This window comes from Aquarana catesbeiana, linkage group LG04 (assembly GCF_042186555.1).
Source record: "Aquarana catesbeiana isolate 2022-GZ linkage group LG04, ASM4218655v1, whole genome shotgun sequence".
Lineage (NCBI taxonomy): Eukaryota > Metazoa > Chordata > Amphibia > Anura > Ranidae > Aquarana > Aquarana catesbeiana.
Genome location: NC_133327.1, coordinates 262,608,400 through 262,635,114, shown reverse-complemented (window position 1 = coordinate 262,635,114; position 26,715 = coordinate 262,608,400). Strand labels below are relative to the sequence as shown.

Genomic DNA, 26,715 nt, shown 5'->3' with positions numbered 1-26,715 from the left:
ACCGAACATCCTTTTTACACAATGCAGAGGATTAACCCCTTATGTTCCACAGTGAGTATAACAAGCATGCTTTACTGCATATACAGACTGATTTTTCTGTTGTAATACTTTAATGAAGAACAATTTTGAAAAGAAAAAAGTGTAATATCAGGTATATGAAGCGTTCCTACCATACCCGATTGGTATAAATTTATAAATCAATAATTCTTTCTAATGAGCTAAGCCTGCAAAAGGCAATCATTACTATGGTTCATAAAATATGATTTGGACCTCAGAAGTAATGTTAAAGTCATTGGTCATGCACCACAGGAGCAGCATATCCATAGAAATGGGCATGTCTTAAGATGGCTGTACATACCCCATTTCTATGCCTGTCCTTTAGTGCTTTGATGACAAGCAGATGTCTTTCTATCCATCGTACCTGCTGGACTGGCAGTACCTTCATTTGTTCGATTATCTATTTTAGCTGCAGCAAAAATGTGTTTCAGAAACAGAAGAAATAGATGGAAAGCTTTTATGACAACAGGCACTTTTAATGAGAAATGGCTAAATTCCATGGGGTAATGTTTAAAACAGAAAGCATGTGACTGGTCACTACTCCCATAGCTCAGTAAAGTTTCATTAATGCCTTCACACTGACACATATAAAAACATTCTCCCTGTGCCACTTGACTTTGAAAACCTGTCCTCCATTAAAATCTTTTACAGTCCTGTGAAATGGGAGCTCGCAGCAGAAATGATGTTTAAGGTTCAAGTAATAAAAGGGTTATGATGAGGTGCAACAATCCCATGCGATAATACCTTCCAGAAAACAGAAGACAAATCAAGAATGAAGAAAAATTTCTGACGTCTAGTTCATTAAAAAGACAGACTGATTTCATTAAAAAAAAAAAAAAAATGAAAACAAAATTATTATGGTTATTTGTAGGGAAGAAGCGAGCATCGTATTCAGCGCCACACTCTCTAGATCCTCTTCAGGTTTATGGGGTTTACAACAAGTCCAACCTCCTTTCTATGTGGCTCCTTTCCTGGCAATCAGACAATATGGAATCAGCAGCTGGTGGGAAGGATTGCACAAGAGTGAAAAGATAGCAACTTAGTCCTCTTCATCCTCACTGATGTCATAAGCATTGGCTGCAGATCGAGACCTTCTGCCTGGAGATGCAGGTGGGGAGGTTCTGGAGAAGGGCCAGCGGAAAGATGGGGAAGGAGAGCGTTCCCGCGCAGGACTGCTGCTTGGGCTTTGTTTAGGGCTGATGGCCTGAAGCATTCTCCCCTTGCCTTCCTTCAGCATGTGTTTCTGTAAAATAGAGAATTATGTTCAAATACCTGCCTTTTTATTATGCGGTTCTATTTAAAGCTGAACTCCAAGCACCCTTAAAGCAGAACTATACCCTCCTAACCTTTACAGTCACGGAAGCTGCCATCTTAGCTTCCGTTTAATCTGCAGTTGCCATGGTGATGCACATGTGATCAGCAATGACACAAACCATTTGATGGCTTGACAGTTGGACTGCAATCACAAACAACTCTGACAGTTATCATTCATGACATGCCTTGAATGTAACTGTTGTGGTAACAGTTAAATTGATGGGTTTAGTCCTGCATTAAGCACAACTTTTTGAGCAGTAATGGAAAAAAAAGTTTAGAAATAAAAGTGTTGTTTCAGACTGCAATATGTGGATTAACATTCGCCGACATGGATAGAGCATTTATTCTATGTTCCATTCTAAAACTAGGAGTATGCACCAAATGGATTGGTTACCAAATACGTGATCACCATGACAGCCAATCATCATAATCACATCCAGTTTGTCTCAAACCTGCAAGACTGACTTGTATAAATGAGTAGAATTACTGTAAAAGGCTTTTTTTTTTTTTAAATGCAACTAAAAACGGATAGTCTAAAATAAGCAAAAAATGAAATTTTTAAAAATTTTGTCTGTCTATTTGCTGGCCTATAATAATAGAAAAATAAAAAATAAAAACATGAACATGTATATACTGTATTAGTAAAGTTGAACTCAAAGGCAAAGTAATAATTGTTATTGCCACGTTAACTGACACATACTGGGCATCAAGACTTCATTAATCCCCCATCCTGAAATGGTTAACGTGGTTTAACTGCCTTCCTTAAAGTGGTTTCTAAACCTCAGACATGAAATACAGTGGGGGAAATTATTATTTCATCCCCTGCAGATTTTGTAAGTTTGCCCACTTACAAAGAAATGAAGGTTCTACAATTTTTGTATGTCATATTTGTATTTTAAATGATAGAGACAGAATATCAACCAAAAATCCAGAAAAAGCACATAAAACAAACGCTATAAATTGAGTTGCAGTTCAGGGAGTAAAATAAGTATTTAATCCCCAAGCAAAACATGAATTGTACTTGGTGGAGAAACCCTTGTTGGCAAGCACAGAGGTAAGATGTTTCTTGTAGTTGGTGGCCAGGTTTGCACACATCTCAGGAGGGATTTTGGTCCACTCTTCTTCACAGATCTTCTCTAAATCCTTAAAGTTTCTTGGCTCTCTCTTGGCAAGTCCAAGTTTCAGCTCCCTCCATAAATGTTCTTTAGGATTAAGGTCTGGGGACTGGCTAGACCACTCCATGAAATTAATGTTCTTCTTCTTGAGCCACGTCTCTGTTGCCTTGGTGGTATGTTTTGGGTTATTGTCCTGCTGGAAGACCCATCCATGACCCATCTTCAGTGTTCTGGCTGAGGGAAGAAGGTTCTCATCCAAGATTTTACAATACATGGCCCCATCCATTGACCCTCAATGTGGCAAAGTCGGCCTGTACCTTTAGCAGAGAAACAGACCCAAAGCATCATGTTTCCACCACCGTGCTTGACTGTAGGGATGGTGTTCTTAGGTTCAGTCAGCATTTTTTTTCCTCCAAACACGGCGGGTAGAGGTAATGCCAAAGAGCTCAATTTTGGTCTCATCTTACCACATCTTAGAACACCATCCCTACAGTCAAGCACAGAGGTGGAAACATTATGCTTTGGGGCAGTTTGTCTGTTAAAAGTACAGGCCAATTTTGCTGCATTGAGGGGCCAATGGATGGGGCCATGTATTGTAAAATCTTGGATGAAAACCTTCTTCCCTCATCCAGAACACTGAAGATGGGTCATGGATGGGTCTTCCAGCATGACAATGACCCAAAACATACCACCAAGGCAACAGAGAAGTGGTTCAAGAAGAATCACATTAAGGTCATGGAGTGGCCTAGCCAGTATCCAGACATTAATCCTATGGAAAATTTAGGGAGGGAGCTGAAACGTCATGTTGCCAAGCAACAGTCAAGAAACCTTAAGGATTTAGAGAAGATCTGTAAAGAAAAGTGGACCAAAATCCCTCTTGAGATGTGTGCAAACCTGGTCACCAACTACAAGAAATGTCTTACCTCTGTGCTTGCCAACAAGGGTTTCTCCACCAAGTACTAACTCATGTTTTGCTTGGGGATCAAATAATTATTTTACTCACTGAACTGAAACTCAATTTATAACATTTGTATCATGTGTTTTTTTTCTGTGTTTTTGGTTGATATTCTGTCTCTATCATTTAACATACACCTATGATACAAATTATAGACACTTCATTTCTTTGTAAGTGGGCAAACTTACAAAATCTGCAGGGCATCAAACAATTATTTTCCCCACTGAATGAACAAACATTATCCCTCTGTGTACTTGTCTCAGTTAAGAGCACTAAAGGCTGTACACATGGGACAAATATTTGGCGGCATTGGCCAGTTCAATAGAAACTGACATTAGGCCCATGTGTACGGCAGCCAGTCTGACAGAATCCAGATGTTCGGCCGGCTTCGGTTTGAAGGGGCATGGCCAAAAAAGGTCTGCCGATTGGCTCCCGGTCAGCGCTCTCAGCCAATGTGTGTTCTGGCGGGGAGCAGTCCCCCTGTCAGAACACAAAAGCTCAGCAGGGGAGATTGCTGTACTGACATCAGATTGTTAGTACAGCAGCTCCTCCTGAGCTCTTCAGTTTTTTTTAGTTTGTACTAGGCTTAAGTGTACCTTCTGTCTGCTGTTTTGTTCCTCTGCTATCAGGATGAGTCACTTATGACAACAATAGAAAAAAGGTGACAGGGGAGGGAGCTCCAGGTGATTGACAGCCTCATCTCTGTTTCTGTTTGAAGGGGGGGGGGGGTTCCTTCCCTTCAATCGGCTCTCAGAGCTCTCCTCACTGAGCTCCTCACTGAGCTCTTCTTTTCTGAATGCTCAGACAAGTTTTATAAATTCTGCACTTTGAACAGATGTAGAGAAGACTGCAGATAAACAGGTACATTATACAGTGCATTCATAAAGTATTAGACCCCCTTCACTTTTTCATTTTGGTTATGTTGCAGCCTGATAGTATAGTTGTTTAAAAAAAGAAAATTCTTATTATTCTACACTCAGTACCCCATTCATGAATACTTTATGAATGCACTGTATGTAGGAGGATTTGTTTCATCTCTGTGTATCACCTGAGGCCAATCTCTTCACTGGGCATATGTAAGGATTTATAACCACTTTAAGTCTGGTTCGCATGATGCTATGCAGCATCTCCAAAATTTTAGTCTGTGGGAGTGTATTACAAGCATGCAATCAACTTCTGTTTGGGATTTCTCAATAGCTCCTAGGACTACTTGTCTCGGCCGCCCTTGCACGTAGCTATGCCCAGGCATTTTCTTGCAAGCAGAGTCAGGTCAGAACCATGAACACCAACAGCACTGCCTAGAACAATCACTGCCAAAATCAGTAAGTCAATCAAGGGACAAAGGCACAGCATTTTTCTCTACCTAGCAGCATAAGCTTTGTGGCCAAACATACAGTAGTTTTTTTTATACAGGCAGTCAAAGGGAAACATCTTGGGCCAGACCAAAAATGACACTAAGCCATGTTTTCAAGAAGAATGAAATAGAGTCCTACCTCCTTTGATTGAAGTGGAACTACATTGTATCTGGGCACCACAAACTGAAAACATTTCATTCATTTTTATTATTCAAAGCAAATTTCGCCATTTGTCCATACTTTATTTTGTTGAGAAATCTCATTGGAATACACCCCCTAGCATTTCTTGAGTAAGTGCAGACAATTCATGTAGCATTTACTTTCTGAAATCCATCTACCCTTAGGTCAAGCATGCAGGCAGGAGGGTGTGCTTAGCTGAGAAAACCCCTCCTCCCCTCCAGATGAAAGAAAACTAAATGTACATGGAGACTACTGAGATGCATGACATCATTTCGGCTTTGGCCAGAAAGTGGACGTGCAGCTTACACCATTGGTGCGGTCCCTGTGTGCTGGTATGACTGACTCCTGCGCCGACCAATGAAGATGTCCGAAGATCAGCACGGACTTCGGACCATTAGAGAGGAGGTAAGTATAGTGCCTTTATGATGCGGAGTTTTGTGGAAAGTCAGTTTTAACTGTTCAATCAAAATAGTTAAATAGCATAACAGTATGTATTAACAAAAGTATTCCTGTAGTTTACTAAAATAACACTGAATTATGAATTCCACACTTTAGTAAATTCCAAATCTGGTTGTTCTGTGAAAAGGTCACTTATCAATATACCGAGTAACACAAAGATCTCAATCTGCAGAGTGAGCTAGCGTTAGCTCTAAAGGAGGACCTTTACTTACCAAAGCTCCTTCTGGGCCAAACATTTCCAGGAAGTTTCCAATGAATTCCCTGGACTTTTCCTCCCATTTCTGGATCAAGTCAATGCTTTTCACTTCTACCTTCTCCAGAAATTCCTTAGACTTTTCCTCTACATCCTTTACTTTCTTTTTCACCTTGTCCACACGCTCCTGCAGGTTGTACTTCTTCTCCTGAAATCAGAACAGACAGACAATCAATCTCACCTTGTGCGATACCAGTTTTTTTCAGAAGTAATCATGGTGTATCCTTTCTAATGTGTTAAATTCTAGTGCATTGGATCTACCAAAAAATGGGAGAATAAATTCTATAAACCAAGGTACATACACAGAAATACTCACAGTAGCGCAACAGTAACACGTGCTGAATATCAAAATACAATGATGTAGAAAATGTAAACCATATTTTGAAAGGATCGAAAAAAACAGGAAAAAGTGTCCTATAACAGTCCTTTTTATCCAATGAAAAAATATATATAAGTAATTCCCAGTGCTGTCCCTAATTAGGAAAAACCACCATAAGGGATTTTTTCCCTAATTAGGACAGCACTGGGAATTAATTACCGTATATATATATATATTTTTTTTTTTCATTGGATAAAGAGGACTGTTATTGGACTTTATTTTTCAGTTTTTTTCAATCTTCTTAGAATATGATGTACATTTTCTACATCATTGTATTTTGATATTCAGCACCCGTTACTGTTGCACTACTGTGAATACCGGTATTTCTGTGTATGCACCTTGGTATATAGAATTTATTCTCACTTTTTTGATATTTATGTTTATAAGTAGCAGCATTGATTACAAATATTTTATTATTTTTCCCACTATGATTTTGAGCGGAAGTGACGTGAGAGGCGACCAAACACCGTTGTTTTCAGCTTTTATGCGCTTTTTACCTTACATTGATGTAAGCATCCATTTGTCTTTTTTTAAAAAAAAGCTTATTTTAAATGATTTCACATATGGGAGGCATTCTAGCTATTTCATTCCCTTATGTGGTTTGGAGTCATTAGCGATACTTCAAGAGCCTGGAGTCTATACAGAGGAGATAAGGAAAGGAACACACCAAGAAAGGACCATCACCCCATCTGTCCCTAAGACTTTCTTTTCATAGTTATGAGGTGAGAGTTCTGGGAGCACTGAGGTGATTGGTGAAAGCACTGTGATCGTTGGAAGTTCAATTCAGAAGGACTTTGCACCTTTATAGATCACTGGGACATTTCAGTTTAATGAATCATTTGGCTTGATTCACTTATTATTGTATTTATTTGTCACTTTTTATCGGATTTGATGTATGATTAATTACACATATAAGCATAAGAGGAATTGCGCAAGATCACTTTATTATTAATTTACGTGTACTGTGAACACAGATATTGCAGCATTTCCATCATCACTTTTGCTTTAGTCACGTTATAATTTCTGATTTTATTACATTTATTTCTTTACCTGGTAGCACAGGGGATCATAAACATATCTTTCTTTATCGTTTTATTAACTGAATAATAGGTAGTGTGCTTTGTACAGCACCTTTATCCATTGTACTACCTTATGAATTAAACCAAAGAAAAAAAAAAGGACCTTATGTCAAAAATGTACTAAAGATCTCCATAAAGTCACTTGGGACAAAGAGTCTATTCATAGATATACTCTTATAATACATTTAAATGCATTATGACCATTGCATTAACCACTTGCCGACCGGCCGCCGCAGTTGTACTGCGACAGAATGGCACGGCTGGGCGAAACGACGTTTTGCCCTGTGGCCACTAGAGATGCGTGTGCCTGCTGCTCGCCCCCAGAGCCGTTGTGAGTGCCCAGCGGTCACAAACACTGCCGGGCTCCCGCGATCGCTGCTGACACACGGAGAACCAGGATCTGTGTGTGTAAACACAGTTTCCGGTTCTCTGATGGGAGAAGAGACAGATCATCTGCTCATAAAGAGTATGAACAAGCGATCTTTTATCTCCCCTACACAGTCCCCTCCCCCCTTCAGTTAGAACACACACTAGGGAACACAATTAACCCCTTGATCGCCCCCTAGTGTTAACCCCTTCCCTGCCAGTGACATTTTTACAGTAATCAATGCATTTTTATAGCACTGATCGCTGTATAAATGCCAATGGTCCCAAAAATGTGTCAAAATTGTCCGATGTGTCCGTCATAATGTTGCAGTCCCGATAAAAATCGCAGATCGCCACCATTACTGGTAAAAAAGATAATAATAATAAAAATGCCATAAAACTATCCCCTATTTTGTAGATGCTATAACTTTTGCGCAAACCAATCAATATACGCTTATTGAGATTTTTTATACCAAAAATATGTAGAAGAATACATATCGGCCTAAACTGAGGGAAAAAAAGTTTTTTTATAGATTTTTGGGGGATATTTATTATAGCAAAAAGTAAAAAATATTAGGTTTTTTACAAAATTGTCGCTCTTTTTTTGTTTATATCGCAAAAAATAAAAACTGCAAAGGTGATCAAATACCACCAAAAGAAAGCTCTATTTGTGTGAAAAGAAGGACATCAATTTTGCTTGGGTGCAATGTCGCACGACTCCGCAATTGTCAGTTAAAGCAGCGCAGTGCCGAATCGCAAAAAGTGCTCTGGTCGGGAAGGGGGTAAAATCTTCCAGGGCTGAAGCGGTTATTATGAGCGGTTTCCACCTCAGCATGTTAGCACTTATAAATGCCTTGAAAGCACTATCTGCAATTCAGAGCAGGTTTAATTTAAAGAATTGAAAGGCATCCTAGAAGGAAGACTCACTATATACTGCACAAGCTAAGACTAGCTTTGACTTTTGTTTTCAGCACACTGAAGTATGTAACAGACGTTATCACTGCAATAATGAGACCAATGCATTGTAGTTAATTCAGTAACAGCTGCTTGTAAAACCTAATAAGCAAACAGTCCACAATTTTCCTTTTATCATTTTCCAGTGAAGCTCTGAATTTGCTGTGGGGAACATGGATCTTTTATGGGATGTATATTTCCCAGAGCACAAGCTGAAAAATAAGAAACTACCAGCCCTCACGTTTATGAAGCTGACATTAAGCTCCTTTGCAGTGTAGCCACGTTGAAGATTTCGGCGAGCATAGACATCATAATCTCGCACAATCCTAGTAATGATGTCAGATGTAGAGATTCCTTCTGTGCGCTGGGTTGGTGCAAACATTCCTGTGTAGATAAGAGTAAAAATTTAATTTTCTTCTACATAGCATCATACATAATGATATAGAATATACACATTTCTGTGTGTGCTTTATGGCCTGTAAGGCTCCGTTCATGAGTTTGATGCGACTTTACACTCTCTGGCACCGAAGTCACAGCAAAGTAGCGCAGGAACCTTTTCAAAGTTGATGTGACTAAGTTGCATAAATTTGAACGGGTTCCATTTAAATCAATGGGCTACGACTTGCCATGCGCCTTAATGTGTCCAAAGTCGCACAAGTGTGAACAGAGCCTTATGGTAGAAGAGACTGACCTGCGTCTTTTATGTGCTGGTAAACGTCATCACTTTCTGCAGATGAGTAAGGGATATCATCATGTGCCACAAAGTCAATCTATAAAACGGGAGGAAAACATTACATACACAGGTTAGATGAAAAACATTTTCACTTATATAAATTAATGAAAAGAAATATTATAAGTGCCACTCTGTCAGGATGATGTAAATTAGAAAAAATTAAAACTATTATTAGGACTTCTTTATTGGGTATATTCTCTAGCTTTTTTTCCCATCTAGTTGAGTAGATCTGTTATTATTGATTTGGTTTATTTATCTATTTAGTGCAGGCATTCTGCAAAGCTGTACAATGTTATGACATTCATGCTTGCCCCTGCTGCCAAAAGGAACATGCAACTGAAATGGGTCTAACAGTCACATCCTATAGGGTTAAAAGAGAAGTATGTTTTTTTTTTTTTTTTTTTTTTTATTTGCCCACTATACCTACCTGGGTGGATGCTGCATCTATCCTCCGCCGCCTCTGCACTGAGAACCAAACCATTTAACATCGCCGAAGGCTCGGTTCTCTCAGCTCCCCAAGCAGAGAGCTGCTGACTGTCAGTCAGCAGCTCTCCTCTCTGCTCCTCCACGCTCATTGGAGCGCTGAGCTGTGGAGGGTCAGGGAGCGGCCGTCTCAGTCTCTCAGCAGCCATCAGTCCAGGCACCTGGCGGATCCAGACTTTGTCACGATGACACAGTGCCTGGACTGATTCCAGTGACTTCAGCAGAGAGCAGACTTCAGTGAATTGCACTCCTGTGACCCGTAGGAGAAGCCCAGCCAAACAAGCTCAGGCTGGACTTCTTCTTTAATGCTGAGTGGAAATCAATCAATGGATCAGTATGCATTTTGGGGGGTGTGACAAAACAATAGCAAACCCACATAAACACAAACAGAACAGAAAAACTTGGTTCTGATAGAATCCTGCTGGCAAAACAACTTAAGTCCCCAGTGCTGCAAGGCTGCATTGCTAAACCATTAAGCCACCACCAAGCCCCATGCTGTAGCAGCGAAATGCACTTCCAGAAATTGTATTTAAATGACAATTATACTTCAGCCTCAACTGTTGTTTTAAGAGGCAAATCAGTGAAGTGATCAAGTGTACATTCACCTGCATGCAAATAATGTGGATATTCTTAAAACTGGTAATGGCTGATGGATCATGCCTGCTCCAACTATTATTTCAGAGAGGCAACCTTGTGGAGTGGATCCTCTCTCACCCTGTGCTCCTCAAGGAATTCTGGGGTGAGCGTCCATGGTGCGTTCCTCACCACCTCATCTACGTAGCGACAGTGCTGAACTGCATCATACCGTTCTTCCTCATTCATCACTGTGAAGCCCTTCAGGTTATGTGTCAACTCATCACTACAGACTAAAAAAAGAAGAGTCATCTAATTAGATCAATTCACAGAAAAATATATTGATTGCCTGGATCAACCATTAATTATTAAAGTAAGAAAAAAAAAAAATATATATATATAGTTTATCAATCTTTCATATAGATGGTATAACCAAAAAGACACAGTCCTAGCGACCCTAAGAGGCATATAACAAAAAAGAGAGAATATAGTTCTCCCAAGAGGACCCACTTCTAGGACACAGTGATTGATTTAAAAAGTTTTATTATATTGAAAACACACAGAAATTAATGAAAAAGAGGGGACTAACAGTTTACCACACATGTAGTTTAAAAATAGGACAACGTTGTCATATGTTAAAAAGAAGGGGAATCGCAGCTGCGCATACCATTCACACCCACATTCACAGTATCCAAATTGAAACAATCATTTTAGTCAAACATTAGCACTTGTAATTGCAGACTTAGTAGTATAAAGCTCAATTCTCAGAAGCCAAAATTATAATACTGATGCAGTTACAGAGCAACTTGGTTGTAGACTAAAAATAGTGAGTCAAAAAACCTGTATAGATGTGGGTTGTGTTAGGTGAATTGGTGAGTTCATAGCTGCCATGTACTCAAAAAACACACTGGGTATCGTTATTGCTGTTCACAAATGGATTATGATCAGTCCCTTTGCATTTTGAATAACTAGACAGATTACACCTGGTGAAGCAGGGAAGTAATTATATTGAAGCTGAGAGTGTTCAATGTAATAAAACTTTTTTGAATCAATCACTGTGTCCTAGAAGTGGTCCACTTGGGAGAACTATATTCTCTATTTTTTGTTAGATCAATTCACAGCACTACTAGAGCACTATCGTGCATAGGTTGGGAACACATGAACATTTCATTAAACAGACATACAATGTGCTAACAAAAGGTACATGAATGCTATATATAAGTGTCAAGGGCTAAACTGTAATCCTCTAATATACAGTGGTTCCATCTTTAATGCATATAAAGCCATATCAGACCAAAAAGTGTTAAAAAAATACATTGGCAAGCAAAGTAAGCATTGGCATGGAAGAGTAAACACAGTATGGATAAAATGCATTTTCCATATGAAACTCAGTAGTGCTCTAGTATTAAATGCAAACCAGTGTGCAGACACTTTGTATGCTTTACTTCAAGAGGAAATGTAGACATGCCTTTTCCTTTCACCTCTATGAAAGAAGCTTTGTATACCTCATATAAGCCGAGCAAAGTCAGCAACACAGCCCACAAAGTTCCTTGTGTGGGTACAAATTCTGCAAAATGGTCAAAAACGTACAACTCTCAGCAGCCACATGTCCCCTAAGTCTGCCTCCCTGCCAAAGACTTGCCTTACCTCCTACAATCAGGTATGTGTTAGGAAAGAGATTCTTTGCTTGCATTAAAGCTCGGGCGTGCCCAGAGTGGAATAAGTCGAAGATACCATCCGCATAAACCCTCACTGGTCTGTCAGCTGCAGAAACATAGAAAGAACACAAAATATTATTATTATAGGTCTGCCATGCAGAAACTACGCAAAGCAAAAGGTGAGCTGAGCGCAGTTGTTGCTAATTTAAGATTTCATTTTTGCAGTGCAGTTGAAAGAATTCTTCTACTCTATATAAGCATCAGTCATTTCTATTGTCCACGTTCAGAAATAGGTCACGGATGTTGTACCTTAGCTTAAAAAAAAAAAAAGGAAAAGGGAACTGGCCCTGGGCCAGAGCGCATATATGTTATATGGTTCCTGTTGTTGGCCAGCTTGCCTGCCATATTCCTGAGGCAAACTCTCCACAAATGGTGGCCAGAGCACAAAATTGAGGACATTATCCTGCAATAGCAGACTTTGGCCATTATTTTGGCAGTCTGTTTTCTGTCAACAGCTGAATGCACCAAGGCCTTCATCAGCAAAATAAGCTACATCACTGATGCCCCTCTGTTGACCTCAAGGCCTGAGTTAGAAACCTATCAGATTGCATGCATTCAAAGTAAAATACTGGTAGGTGGCTGTGGGCAACAGCGTAAGGAGCTCTCTCTCTCTGGACTTTCATGTCCGCATGTGTGAATGGTTGACAGCTTATCCCAGCAGTATTTCTCTAGAATCATTTGATAGTATACTAAGTGGAAGGAAGGGTCTTCCTGTTACGAAGTGAGTTACTACATTTTCTAAAAAAATAAATAAATTAAAACCCCATTCCAGTATATAGGGTGCATCCGTAAAGTATTCACAGCGCTTCACTTTTTCCACATTTTGTTATGTTACAGCCCTATTCCAAAATGGATTAAATTCATTTTTTCATTAAAGTTCTACAAACAATACCCCATAATGACAACGTGAAAGATAAATGGAAAAATGACAACGTGAAAGAAGTTTGTTGGAAATCTTTTCAAATTTATTAAAAATAAAAAATGGAAAAAAAAATCCCATGTACATAAGTCTTTACAGCCTTTGCTCAATACTTTGTTGAAGCACCTTTGGCACTATTTATAGCCTCAAATCTTTTTGAGTATGATGCTACAAGCTAGGCACACCTATTTTTGGGCAATTTCTCCCATTCTTCTTTGCAGGACCTCTCAAGCTCCATCAGGTTGGAGGGGGGGGGGGGGCGTCGGTGCACAGCCATTTTCAGATCTCTCCAGAGATGTTCAATCGGGTTCAATATTGGGCCAGTCAAGGACATTCATAGAGTTGTCCTGTAGCCACTCCTTTGTTATCTTGGCTATGTGCTTAGGGTCATTGTCCTGCTGGAAGATGAACCTTCACCCCAGTCTGAGGTCCAGAGTGCTCTGGAGCAAGTTTTCATCAAGAATGTCTATGTACATTGCTGCATTCATTTTTTCAATGGACCTTGACAAATCCCCCAGTTCCTGCAGCTGAAAAACCAACCCCACAGCATGATGCTGCCACCATCATGTTTCACTGTAGAGATGGTATTGGCCAGGTGAGGAGCGTTGCCTGGTTTCTTGCAGAAATGACACTTGCCATTCAGGCCAAAGAGTTAAATCTTTGTTTCATCAGACCAGAGAATTTTGCTTCTCATGGTCTGAAAGAGTGGCTTCTGTCTGGCCACTCTACCATACAGGCCTGCTTGGTGGAGTGCTGCAGAGATGGTTGCTCTTCTGGAAGGTTCTACTCTCTCCACAGAGAAATGCTGGAGCTCTGTCAGAGTGACCATCAGGTTCTTGGTCATCTCCCTGACTAAGGCCCTTCTCCCCCAATCGCTGTTTGGCTGGGCGGCCCACTCTAGGAAGAGTCCTGGTGGTTCCAAACTTCTTCCATTTATTGATGATGGAGGCCACTGCATTCATTGGGACACTCAAAGTTGCAAATATTTCTCTGTACCCTTCCCCAGATCTGTGCCTCGATACAATCTGGTCTCAGAGGTCTACAGACAATCCCTTGGACTTCATGGCTTGGTTTCTGCTCTGACATGCACTGTTAACTGTGGGACCTTAAATAGACAGGTATGTGCCTTTGCAAATCAGGTCCAATCAACTGAATTTACCACAGGTGGACTCCAATCAAGTTTTAGAAACATCTCAAGGATGATCAGTGGAAACAGGATGCACCTGAGCTCAATTTTTTGTGTCATGGCAAAGGCTGTGAATACTTATGTACATGTGATTTTTTCCATTTTTTTTATTTTAAATAAATTTGCAAAGATTTCCAACAAACTTCATTCACGTTGTCATTATGGGGTATTTTTTGTAGAATTTTGAGGAAAATAATGAATTTAATTAATTTTGGAATAAGGCTGTAACATAACAAAATGTGAAAAAAATTAAGCGCTGTGAATACTTTCCTGGATGCTCTGTATACACAAGGACATAAGTGACATGGAAAAGGTTGTTTGTTTTTTTTTTTTGGTAAATATACATTTGGAATGAATCTGGTTTTTGCTTGTAAAATAACGTCTGTTGTATTATGAAATAATCTTAGGCTTTATGTAATGAGCACAGCAGTTAAACAGGTATGATGAAATGCTGCAATACAGTGTACTTCGCTCATAAAGAAAAATGGATGAAATAAGCCAGAAATGTTAACCCTTCTGTGCCCAAAAATCATTAAAGCTTAGATCTCCAGGCCAAATTTTTCAGTCATTTAACCTGGCTATTGATCTACGATTAATTTGCTCACCTAAATATTTTTTATATGTAAGGACACCTAGAGATTTAATTTGGTACACTGTTTTAATAATAATAAAAAAAAAAACCCTCATGCTCTGTTCTCTATATAAAAAAAAAAAAACATTGTTAAAAGTTATTTTTTTAATACTATACTTGTATCAGATATGTACAGTATCAAACAGAAGCACACTGCTATTTAGAGGCTGCAGTGGCATCAGCAAATTGTTTTTGTTTTTTTTTTCTGAGCAAAAGTTTCAACTTGCATGTGATCGCTATGTCACCGCCGAAAACACTGTTTCTCTGGGCCCCAATCATTAGAGGGGACTGAAGCTGTCAGTGACAGATGGGTTTGACCGATAGCAGCTATGCAAAGTGTTGGTGGGTAGCTATTAAGGGGCATCTTTTTAATGTACACCCCAGGCCCCAGTACTCTATAATGTGAGCAATGATTGGTGAAAAGGTAATAAGTGATCTGTGCTAGCCTTACTATAAAGGCAGCCCATTTGTTAGTCAGTTTTTTCGTTCAACTGGCAACTGACCCGATTCCCTCATCCACACATTGGGGTGGATGAGGGAATCTTCCCCACTGTCATTGTATTCTGACAGCAAGGAGGCTTCCCCGCTGTCAGGTTACACAGATCAGCACTGCAGTCTGTAGCCTGCAGCACTGATGGAGCAGGGAAAATCTGACTGGGCTATTGTACAGAAGATGATCATTAGTAGATCATCTTCTGTACAACCACAGTGCCCACACATGGATCCAAAATGTGGCCAGTCCCTGCTGAACTGGGCGAATTTCTATCCAGCTTAACATGTCCCCATGCTATCATTATCTTCTGCAGTACATCTCCAACTGTCCACAGCCTCTGACCATAATTTGGTCTATTCTTAGTGTACAGCCTAACTCTGTACTGCGTATGTACATAATTTACAAAATCAGAAGCCAGCCAACAGCCAAGGAGGAATACAACAGGACCCAGAAGAATAGTTGGTAGGGGGCCCAGCAGTTTCAGAATCCTGGACCCATCATCACTGAAGGACAGCACAGTTGAAGGTAGTTATGCTGTGAACTTGCATGTTCTAATGAAAACTCCACCCCCCTCCCCAACAAGTGTATTTCTGTTTTAGCAAGCAAGTAGGGTGGGTGTAAGCAACTTTAGGTACCTGTAATAAGACAGTTAATAAATATGTTTTTCTACAGTAAAGGTTTTCGTTAAAGGAAAACTGAGAAGCTATTTGACAGAAGATATGAAACCTTTTAAAAGGTGGATGGTCTGACTGGTTTCCATAACTGGTCTCAGTCATTTATGAAATAGAGTGGGGTTATCATGCTTTACCTGCTTGACTCTTTATAAATGTAAAACTAATAACTACATGCAGAATCCAGTGGTAAAGGCACACCACTGTAGTTATGAGCTCCATATGGAAGGCAAAGACCACACCTAACCCCTAGGCTGCATCCAGGGCTGTCACTTCACACAAATGAAGTTGAGCAGGTGTTGAACATAGCTGAAAATAGAATGCAAGCTTGCGACCCTGGCAATGACACCTTCCATCAAAGGTTTTTCAGACACATAATTTGTGCGTGGACAGACTGAAATCATTCTCAGCATTTTGCTTGGTGGAGCAACCGATGAGATGCTACAGGACCTTTGATTGCCTTTTAGCAGATTTCCAGTAAAAGCACTTTACTGCAGTTACTGTAAGATTTGGCACAAATGCTTACACAGCTAATGCAGATGAATTTCAACTTCCTTGCCACCATTTAGGTTTCAGAGAAAAGTGCCATTTACTGACACAGTGGCTGGAGACTCGTATAAACAGATAAGTAATGTAGTAATGAGAAAAACAGTACGTAATATGGCAGACTGTTGAGAAATACTGCGTTGAAGAATGGCTTGTTGAATCAGTATTATGATTTGAAAAAGGAAGTTCTTAATGCTAAAATAATCGTGTTGTATCATGATGTGTCCTTAACTGTTATGTTATGAGGACATTACAGATGGTCACTGAACAATTCATCACACACTGGTATGCATTACTTCCCAATCACACAATATTTTAAGTGGACACATGTTATTTGGTCAAGTGTAAGCTAAAAATGGAGCTTGGCAGCATAGGATTCTAGACAACTAGGATAGAAGCCAAAGCTGGAAATGATCATGTATCTGACTGTGGACTGAAGGAAAATAGGGGAGGCAGGGCATGAGTAGACCAGGAATGGCAAGAAGTGAGAGTTAAGGAACAAGAGACTAGGACTGTGGACTGGGAGAAGAGAGAAGGTAGTGGGATCGAATCATGGACATCAGATGAACGAGTAGGATTGGATCATTACCATCACTGGGAAGAGGAGAGCTGTCAGATATCATAAAATGGAAGGATGAGGGAAATTCCAGAAAATACACGGCAGATAAACAGGGGTGAGCCAGTGATGCTATTGCAGACAATATGGTTTATTTACTAAAGCTCCAGAATGCAAACTCAGGCTCACTTCTGCATTGAAACCAAACAGCTTCCAGGTTTTATTGCCAAAGCTTTATTGAACAAGCTGGGGTTAGAAGCTGATTGACTCCCATGCAGAGCTGCACCAGATTCTGAGTGTACCAGTTTTAGTCCCCCATAGAGTTTACAGCTGTGAGAGAAGCTAGTGTAACAATGAGAAAAGAGGTGAAACACAGGGGTATGGACGATGTTTAGTATTTTGGACATGGCTGAGGAAACAACATTTAGTTGGGACTTGAAGATGGATAAAGAATCTTGTATGTCACCATCGCTGTGCAAAATTATTAGACTTCAACCCCAAATGACAGGGTAAGTTACAATTTCCCTTTACATCATACAGAAGGGCTGAAATGGAGATGTCCTGTGATCATCTAGCCAGGGGTGAGGATCATGTCATGTAAGCAGTTGGAACAAAACCGGGAATTGTGTGCTCCGAGCAGCTGATCAGGAATGATCACTCAAATCTAGATGTTTCACTATACCCAGAGTAATCACAGGACTTAAAGTGGTTGTAAAGGTACAAGGTTTTTTTTAACCTTAATGTGATATGTCTCGTTTTTTTTTCTTTAAAAATAACAAACATGCCATACTTATCTGCCTTGTGCAGCCTGGATACTCTTCTTCTCAGGTGCCTCGTCGGCACTCCTGGCCCCTCCCTCCTGTTGAGTGCCCCCACTTCAAGTAGCTTGCAATGGGGATACCCGAGCTGAGAGGCCGCTCTGTGTGTTCATTCAGACACGTGGGCCACGGTTTTGGCCTGCCTCCTCTCTCCTCATTGGCTAACTTGACTTTGTCTCAGCCAAATCAGGAGTGAGAGTCCCTCGTGCATATCGCTGGATCAAGATGGGACTCAGGTAAGTATTAGGGGGCTGCTGCACACAGAAAGTTTTTTATCTTAATGCATAGAATGCTTTAAGATGAAAAAAAAAACCTTGTGCCTTTACAACCACTTTAATGCACTCTCTGTATTAAGGGAAAAAAAACCTTCAGGGTGCATCTCCTGAGCCCCCCCTTATAATTGCCTGAGCCGATCTCGATCCAGCAATGTGCATGAGAGCAGAGGCTCCCACTGCTGTCAATCACAGCCAATGAGGAGGGAGCAGGAGGCAAGGCCAAGCCCTGCACTGTGTGTCTTATGGATGCAGGGCTCAGGAGCGAGCACACACATGAAAGCCCCCAAACAAGCAAATGGCTTCCTATGGGGGCACTTGGCAAAGGAAGGAGCCAGAAGCACCAGCCGGGGATCCAAGAAGAGGAGGATTGGGGCTGCTCTGAGCAAATTCATTGCACAGAGCAGGTAAGTATGACATGTTTGCTATTAAAAAAAAAAAAAATTAGAATCACTTTAAAGTGTCAGAATGTACACAGATTCACTTTAAAGTGTCAGAATGTATAATATATATATATATATATATATTTACTTATAAAAGATACAGTATAGACATATATACACACTCACTGTATATGTATAGAGTAAACAGTTAAAACAGAAAAACAGACAATGTTTCACAGTACTATAAATGACCAGTAAAGGTATCCTGAAACTTGAAATTAGAGCTGAAATACTATGCTAGAACAATGTGCTACAGAGTGATTTACTACTTAGAGGAAGTTTATTGAATTGCACAGTTCTCACTTGTTGGCAGGACAGTGTACAATGGAGCTGGAGATTACAGAACAGTTTATACTTACAATAGCTCTAAGTATAGGCTGCCAAGCTACTGTATTCAACAGGCAATGATCCTGGTGAACAACTGTCACCTGACATTTTAAAGTACTCCTGCATCTGTTGGGAAAATAAGCAGATGAATGTCAGCTAGACACCTCAATGTGTTGAAAGGTCTGACTTCTGTTGCTACAGGGTGTCCTGGAAGACCCTTGATGCAATATTTTATATTCTCAAAAAATTGGACCTGAGGAACACCCCAAAACACCTCCCAATGAAATGCAGGCTCAACACCCTATTGTGAGACACCCTACACTGCACCATGGAAAGAGAAGAAAAAATTCCTCAGCCTAGCAGTGGCCATAGCCGAAACCTGATATTCACATTGCTTCCAGTCCTTACTTAGGTTGTAAAAATAGAAATACTTACGTGGCGTCCCCATTTTTGCTTCTTCCATTGTTACTCTCCTGTATGGCTTTTCATGGTCAATCTGTATTTCATCTGAGAACGGTGCAGGCTCACTTACACCCTGCAAATGCATAAGGAAATAATTTAATTATTGCATACCAGAAACAAACAGTTATAAATAAAATGGCTATGGTGTACCTATATATACTTTTGGGGCACTAGTTCTTGATTGTGTAAGTATCTGCTATAGAATCACTCCTATGCAGTGAAAAGGAAATGTGGCCTGTGGTTTTCTAGGAGGCCAGGCTGAAGAGTGTTGGATTTTTTTAAAAGTCCAGTTAACACAGCAAATAAACGGGCAGGCATTGCTGATAAGGTGCTTCATTTAGGTTGCACTTTCCTTTGTATGAAGTGAGCACAACCCTATCTAGCCAGTTTAAGGTACCTCAAAACCAGTCTGACCACGGCCTGATCTTTTTGAAAATAAAAGGTATCATCGGGTGAAAGAAAATCAACAGTTTGCAGTCCGCTTTAGGCAACAACTGACTTTTGTATGTCAAAGAGTCATAACTGAATTGTTTTTCTGGATTCTGAAGCCCTTTATCACTGGCCAAGTTCCTAACTGGCAGGAAATGCTCCCCATGGCCATTATGACAGGGTTCCACACCCCACGTGTGTTATTCTAGAGAATTTAAAATAAATGAAACAAAATGCGAATCTAGGGGTACGGCATGACACTATTGTTACAACCACCAAATGAAACAAAGAGACCGGAACTATGCTATAAAGATATTTTACATTGTGGCATAAAGAGAATTAAATCTGTGCATTTTAACCTAGCAGCTTAACAGTTTCCCAAAACAATTACATTCAAGGCATGTCTTAAAGCGGAGTTCCACCCATATAAAAGTCAGCAGCTACAAAAAGTGTAGCTGCTGACTTTTAATAATAATACACTCACCTGTCCCATGGTCTAGCAATGCAGGCGAACGAAGCCTCGCTTCTCTCCCCTCCTCTCCATGGCACTGTGACTGTGGGTGCCCGGCTGTGGCTTCACAGCCGGGCATGCACTGCACGTGCGCGAGCTGCGCTGCGATTGACCGGGCAATCTTCTGGGACCTATGACGTGTCCCAGAAGATTGCACAGAGGGAGGGGGAGAGGTGAACTTCTTCCGGCTCCGCGGAGCCCCAGGAGGAAGTGGGAGCTGGATGCCCCTAAAAATAGGGCATCTGCTCCCCCCCTCAAAAAAATGACATGCCAAATGTGGCATGTCAGGGGGTCACCTTCACTTTAAACGGAAGTTTCATTTTTGGGTGGAACTTCGCTTTAAATTATATATGTTACAGTTACAAGTGTGCTTCTGTTAGCTTTACAGTTTGGTTGGGAGCTATCAAATTGCTGACATAATAGGTTATTATTATTATTATACAGGATTTATATAGCGCCGACAGTTTACGCAGCGCTTTACAACATGAGGGCAGACAGTACAATTACAATACAATTCAATACAGGAGGAATCAGAGGGCCCTGCTCGTTAGAGCTTACAATCTAGGAGGGAGGGTCAAGTTATACAAGAGGGTAACAGCTGTGGGGGATGAGCTAATGGAGAAAACAGTGCAGTTGTTAGATGGAGGCAGGATAGGCTTCTCTGAAGAGGAAAGTTTTCAGGGATCGCCTAAAGGTGGATACATTTGGAGACAGTCTGACAGATTGGGGTAGGGAATTCCAGAGTATGGGCGAGGCTCGGGAGAAGTCCTGGAGGCGGATATGGGAGGAGGTAATGAGGGAGCTAGAGAGCAGGAGGTCTTGGGAGGAACGGAGACGGCGATTAGGTTGGTATTTTGAGACTAGGCTAGTGATGTAACTGGGCGCAGAGTTGTGGATGGCTTTGTAACTTATTGTTAGTATTTTGAATTTAATTCGTTGGGCGAGTGGCAGCCGATGGAGGGATTGGCAGAGAGGGATAGCAGACACTGAGCAGTCTGTAAGGTGGATGAGTCTGGCAGCAGCATTTATGATGGACTGAAGGGGGGATAGTCTATTTAAAGGTAAGCCAATGAGAAGGGAGTGGCAGTAGTCGAGGCGAGAGATAACCAGGGAGTGAATCAGGAGCTTTGTGGTTTCATTGGTTAGAAAGGGACGTAGTTTAGAGATGTTGGGGAGGTTGAGGCGGCAAGCTTTGGAAAGTGATTGGATGTGGGGCCGAAAGGAGAGTTCAGAGTCTAGGATAACACCTAGCATGTGGGTAGGGGTGGATGGTTGTGCCGTTGCTCTTGACAGTCAGGGGAAGAGGCACATGGGGGAGGAAATATTATAAGCTCGGTATTGGACAAGTTGAGTTTGAGGAAGTGGTGTGACATCCATACAGATATGTCTGTTAGTAAGTTAGTGATGCGTGAGGAGACTGATGGGGTGAGTTGAGGGGTGGAGGGATAGATTTGTGTGTAGTCAGCGTAGAAATGATATTAAAAGCTGTGAGAGGCTATCAGCTGACCCAGGGAAGAGGTGTAGATTGAAAATAAAAGAGGTCCAAGAACAGAACCTTGGGGGACCCCGATGGAAAAGGGAAGAGGAGTGGAGGAAGTAGAATTGTAAGTGACATTGAAGGTGCGTTGGGATAGGTAGGATGAGAGCCACTGAAGAGCACAGTCACGGAGACCGAGGAAGTAAAGTTTTTTGAGGAGGAGGGGGTGGTCAACTGTGTCAAAGGCAGCTGAAAGGTCCAGAAGTAGGAGTACAGAATAGTGTCCGTTGGTTTTTGCAGTTAGTAGGTCATTTGTGAGTTTTAGAAGAGCAGTTTCTGTGGAGTGTTGAGGGCGAAATCCAGATTGAAGGGCATCAAGAAGGTTGTTCTTAATGAGGTGGTCACTCAGTTGGTTGTAAACCAGGCATTCAAGGAGTTTAGAGGAAAAGGGGAGCAAGGAGATAGGGCGTGGGTTGTTAAGATTGGTAGGGTCCAAGGACGGCTTTTTAAGTATGGAGGTGACCAGTGCATGTTTTAGAGCATTGGGGAAGGTGCCAGAGGTGAGGGTGAGATTGAAGATATGGGTTAGAGAGGGTAGGATGGAGTCAGAGGGTGACCGGAGCATTTGAGAGGGAATAGGGTCCAGGGGACAGGTGGTTAGGTGGGCGATAGAAAGGAGTTTAGTACTTCGTCTGTAGTAGCAGATTTGAAAAAGGGGAGTGTCGGTTGTACCTGTTGACATGGGGTCTTAGCTGGGGGAGATACCTGTAGAGTGGAGATTTCATAACGGATCGTATCAATCTTGTTTTTGAAGTGATTAGCGATCTCCTGTGCAGTGAGTGAGTCAGTGGGTGGAGGCGGTGGAGGACGAAGTAGAGAGTTGAAGGTGGAGAAGAGTTTACGGGGACTGGATGAGAAGGTGTTAATAAGAGTTGTAAAATAGGTTTGCTTGGCAGTGTGGAGGAAAGAATAGTATTTTTGGAGGGCAGATTTGTATTGGTTGAAGTCTTTGAGAGACTTAGTCTTGTGCCACAGACGCTCAAGAGCGCGACTACGTTTTTTGAGAATTTTAGTGTCATCTGTTTGCCAGGGTTGTAGGGGTCGGGGTCTGATTCTGCGTGTAGTGAGGAGAGCGAGCTTGTCTAGGGTGGAGGACAGGGATTTATTGTAGAGGGATGTGGCTTGGTTGGGGCAGGACAGGGGAGAGATTTTGTCATAGAGGTGGTCAGTAGCAGAATAGAGGAGAGAGGAGTTGAAGTTGATCATAGGTGATCACATGTGTAGCACAATGACGACCACAAATCTACAGTGCATCCAGAAAGTACTCACAGCGCTATACTTTTTCAAAAATGGATTAAACTCATTATTTTCCTCAAAATTCTACAAACAATACCCCATGATGACAACGTGAAAGAAGTTTGTTTGAAATCTTTGCAAATTTATGAAAAAAACAACTAATTACATGTACATAATCATTCACAGCCTTTGCTCCATACTTTGTTGAAGCACATTTGGTACCAATTACAGCCTCAAGTCTTTTTGAGTATGATGCTACAAGCTTGGCACACCTATTTTTGGGCAGTTTCTCCCATTCTTCGTTGCAGGACCTCTCAAGCTTCATCAGATTGGATGGGGAGCATCGGTGCACAGCCATTTTCAGATCTGTCCAGAAATGTTCAATTGGGTTCAAATCTGGGCCACTCAAGAACATTAACAGAGTTGCCCCATAGCCACTCCTTTGTTATCTTGGCTATGTGCTTAGGGCTGTTGTTCTGTTGGAAGATGAACCTTCGCCCCAGTCTGAGATCCAGAGCGCTCTTGAGTTGGTTTTCATCAAGGATGTCTCTGTACATTGCTGCATTCATCTCTAACTCAATCCTGACTAGTTTCCCAGTTCCTGCTGCTGAAAAACCATCCCCACAGCCTGATGCTGCCACCACCATGCTTTACTCTAGAAATGGTATTGGCCAGGTGGATAAGTGGTACCTGGTGTCCTGCAGGCAGGACGCTTGCCATTCAGGCCAAAGAGTTTAATCTTTGTTTCAGCAGACCAGAGAATTTTGTTTCTCATGGTCTGAGAGTCCTTCAGGTGCTTTTTGGCAAACTCCAGGCGGGCCGTCATGTGCCTTTTACTGAGGAGTGGCTTCTGTCTCGCCACTCTACCATACAGGATTGATTGGTGGAGTGCTGCAGAGATGGTTGTTCTTCTGGAAGGTTCTCCTCTCTCCACAGAGAAATGATGGAACTTTGTCAAAGTGATCATCGGGTTCTTAGACACCTCCCTGACTAAGGCCCTTCTCCCCGATCGCTCAGTTTGGCTGGGTGGCATGCTCTAGGAAGAGTCCTGGTGGTTCCAAAAACTTCTTCCATTTATGGATGATGGAGGCCACTGTGCTTATTGGGACCTTCAATGCTGCAGACATTTTTCTGTACCCTTGGACTTCATGGCTTGGTTTGCACTCAGACATGCACGGTTAACTATGGGACCTTATATAGACAGGTGTGTGCCTTTCCAAACCGTGTCCAATCAACTAAATTTTATACATTCCATGTTAAAGCATATACAATAAAATCAAATTTCTTCATACATTTTAGGCGAAAATGTATTCTGCTACATGTCTTTACAGACATGATATGACACTATACTGTTTGGGACACTAGTATAGTTCTGATCGTGATCAAGATACTGATCCGTTAAGACACTATACTAGTAATGGCGGTGATCATTGACTTATAGTGTAACTGTGATAGGGTGGAAGACAATCTGCCACTAACAGACATTGGCTGGGAGTAGCATTAACTAACACGGACGTCGCTAGTGACACTACTACAGTAATCATTGATAATACTGTATATTGTGCTAATGACACTGGTTGGGAAGTGGTTAACATCAAGAGGTTACCTGTGTGCCTAACAAGTGTAAGGTGTTCCACTTTTACTCACACATCTGGCTGCTTTTCCTCCCTGAACTCAGAGTTGATTTCAGGGAGAAGAAACAGCCAGATCGCTGTCTGTGTGCAGAGTTGTGTGTTTGTAAATACACAACTCTGTGCTGTGATTGGCCACAGCAGAACAGCAGGTGTACAGCCATAATCATTGGCTGTAACCTGCTAACAAACTGATTGAACCACAGCACGGATCAGCAGGGGGCACACCGCAAAACCAGGAAGTACACCACAAAGTTTACTGTGAGTGGGTGGCAAGTGGTTAAAGACTCCACTTTTGTGGAGGAAAGAAACAATTCCCTCTGGGTGATCAATGTACATTGCAGGGATTTTAAAAACTTCATAGCAGGTTCTTAACCTTTGTTTTGAAGGAATAACTGTTTGTTGCACGATGTCCTTTGCAGACTGATTCTGAATAGGGGGAAATGATTCATTATAATCACCTGGTGCACTCTCTGTGTTCTAATAAGAAAAGCTGCAGGGTCTGCATCCCTTATAAGTATTTAACCTTTGTGGAGTGTCTCATAAAAACTGAAACTCCTATTGCAGGGGTGTCTAAAATTTGATTTGTAGCTTAGTGCAGACTTCTGATAAAACGAGTGAGCTAGTCAGAATAATAATAATAATAGCTTCAGGTTGCCATATTTTACAGAAAATGACTGTGGCTGCAGAATGAAAAGTTAGGGTAATTTTTAAAAACATTGAAATAAAACATGCCGTGTATATACTATATATTTTTTTTCAGTTTCTATATTCTTTAAAACAAAAGTGGAGTTACCCCTTAAAGCGGAAATAAACCGCACTTTGTTTTTTCAAACCACTGCAAGACAAATGCACAATGGGGGGTTATTTACAAAAAGGCAAATCCACTTTGCACTGCAAGTGTACTTGGAAGTGCAGTCGCTGTAAATCTGAGGGGTAGATCTGAAATGAGTGGAAGCTCTGCTGATTTTATCATCCAATCATGTGCAAGCTAAAATGCTGTTTTTTATTTTCCTTGCATGTCCCCCTCAGATCTACAGTGATTTTACTTCCAAGTGCACTTTCAGTGCAAAGTGGATTTTCCTTTAGTAAATAACCCCCAATGTGCTAGTATGCAAAGCCTACTCTTTTTGTGATATAAGGGGTTATATGGTAAGTATTATTTTTAAATAGTAGCTGCTTCAGAGGAGTAAAGGAAATTTCTTAACACAAAAATGTAGACTATTTGCTTTGGTGTGGGAACTTGAACAATCTATTGTAAACTCATGCAGAGAAACAAATAGAAATACGGATTATTTGTTTACGTTCAAACATTACTGTGTTTGGCAGCCACCCACTGCATTTATTAAAACTGAGAATACATGCTGAGGTTTTAACAAAAGGCTTTACGTTTCTATGGAGAAGAACTGATCCCATGTAACACAGGAAAGCATATGTTGAAATACAAAAAGGTAAAATATTTAGTTAAACAATTATTTTTTTTCTTCATGACTAAGCAGACTTAATCCAGCTATTAGTGAGATCCACAAATAACGATGTGAATATTATACATAGGACCTAGAGACAACTGTCAGTTACTTAACTTCCAAAAAACAGCACGCTGTTTATACCAAGGCCTCCAACACACTGGAACTTTTATAAAACGCTTTTCTCCTGGCAGGAGAAAAGCAGCTTCAAAAACGCGCCCAAGCTGTTTGAGCAAGTCAAGCGCTTGACTTGCCCACGAGGGTTAAATACTTATAAAGGGACGCCGACCCTGCAGCTTTTCTTATTAGAACATTGAGAGTGCACCAATATTCATTTATTCTGGCCACTGAACTGAAAAAACGCTCAAGAACTAAACTCACCTAGCACTTAGGTGCATTTAGATACTGAACACACGTTTAGAAGCATTACTTCCTTAGACTAACAAAAGAAAATTGGCAGAACATTAAAGGCTGGGTATCACTGACCCACAAATTGTCTGTGATAAATAATGAAAAAAAAAAAAAAGGAAAAAGTGTAAAATTACCGACCTCTTCCTAACGAGGCATTTTCAGAAACAGGCAGAGTTCCTCGAAAAATCTTCCAAAGA

At 41.0% G+C, this 26,715-nt stretch overlaps 1 protein-coding gene across 2 annotated transcripts in view; it reads right to left on the bottom strand.

The window, feature by feature from the left end:
• Nucleotides 1-512: 512 nt before the first annotated feature.
• Nucleotides 513-26,715, bottom strand: part of PCYT1A (phosphate cytidylyltransferase 1A, choline) — a 70,716-nt gene continuing 44,513 nt past the window's right edge. For both annotated transcript variants that reach the window (XM_073626436.1, XM_073626437.1), the window contains exons 3-9: nt 19,271-19,370; nt 11,903-12,019; nt 10,397-10,548; nt 9,158-9,236; nt 8,708-8,850; nt 5,648-5,836; nt 513-1,300 (exon numbers count right to left, since the gene is read on the bottom strand). In XM_073626436.1, coding sequence (XP_073482537.1) covers nt 1,097-1,300; nt 5,648-5,836; nt 8,708-8,850; nt 9,158-9,236; nt 10,397-10,548; nt 11,903-12,019; nt 19,271-19,370 — 984 coding nt within the window. In that variant the 3' untranslated portion in view covers nt 513-1,096. The remainder of the gene's footprint in view (nt 1,301-5,647; nt 5,837-8,707; nt 8,851-9,157; nt 9,237-10,396; nt 10,549-11,902; nt 12,020-19,270; nt 19,371-26,715) is intronic.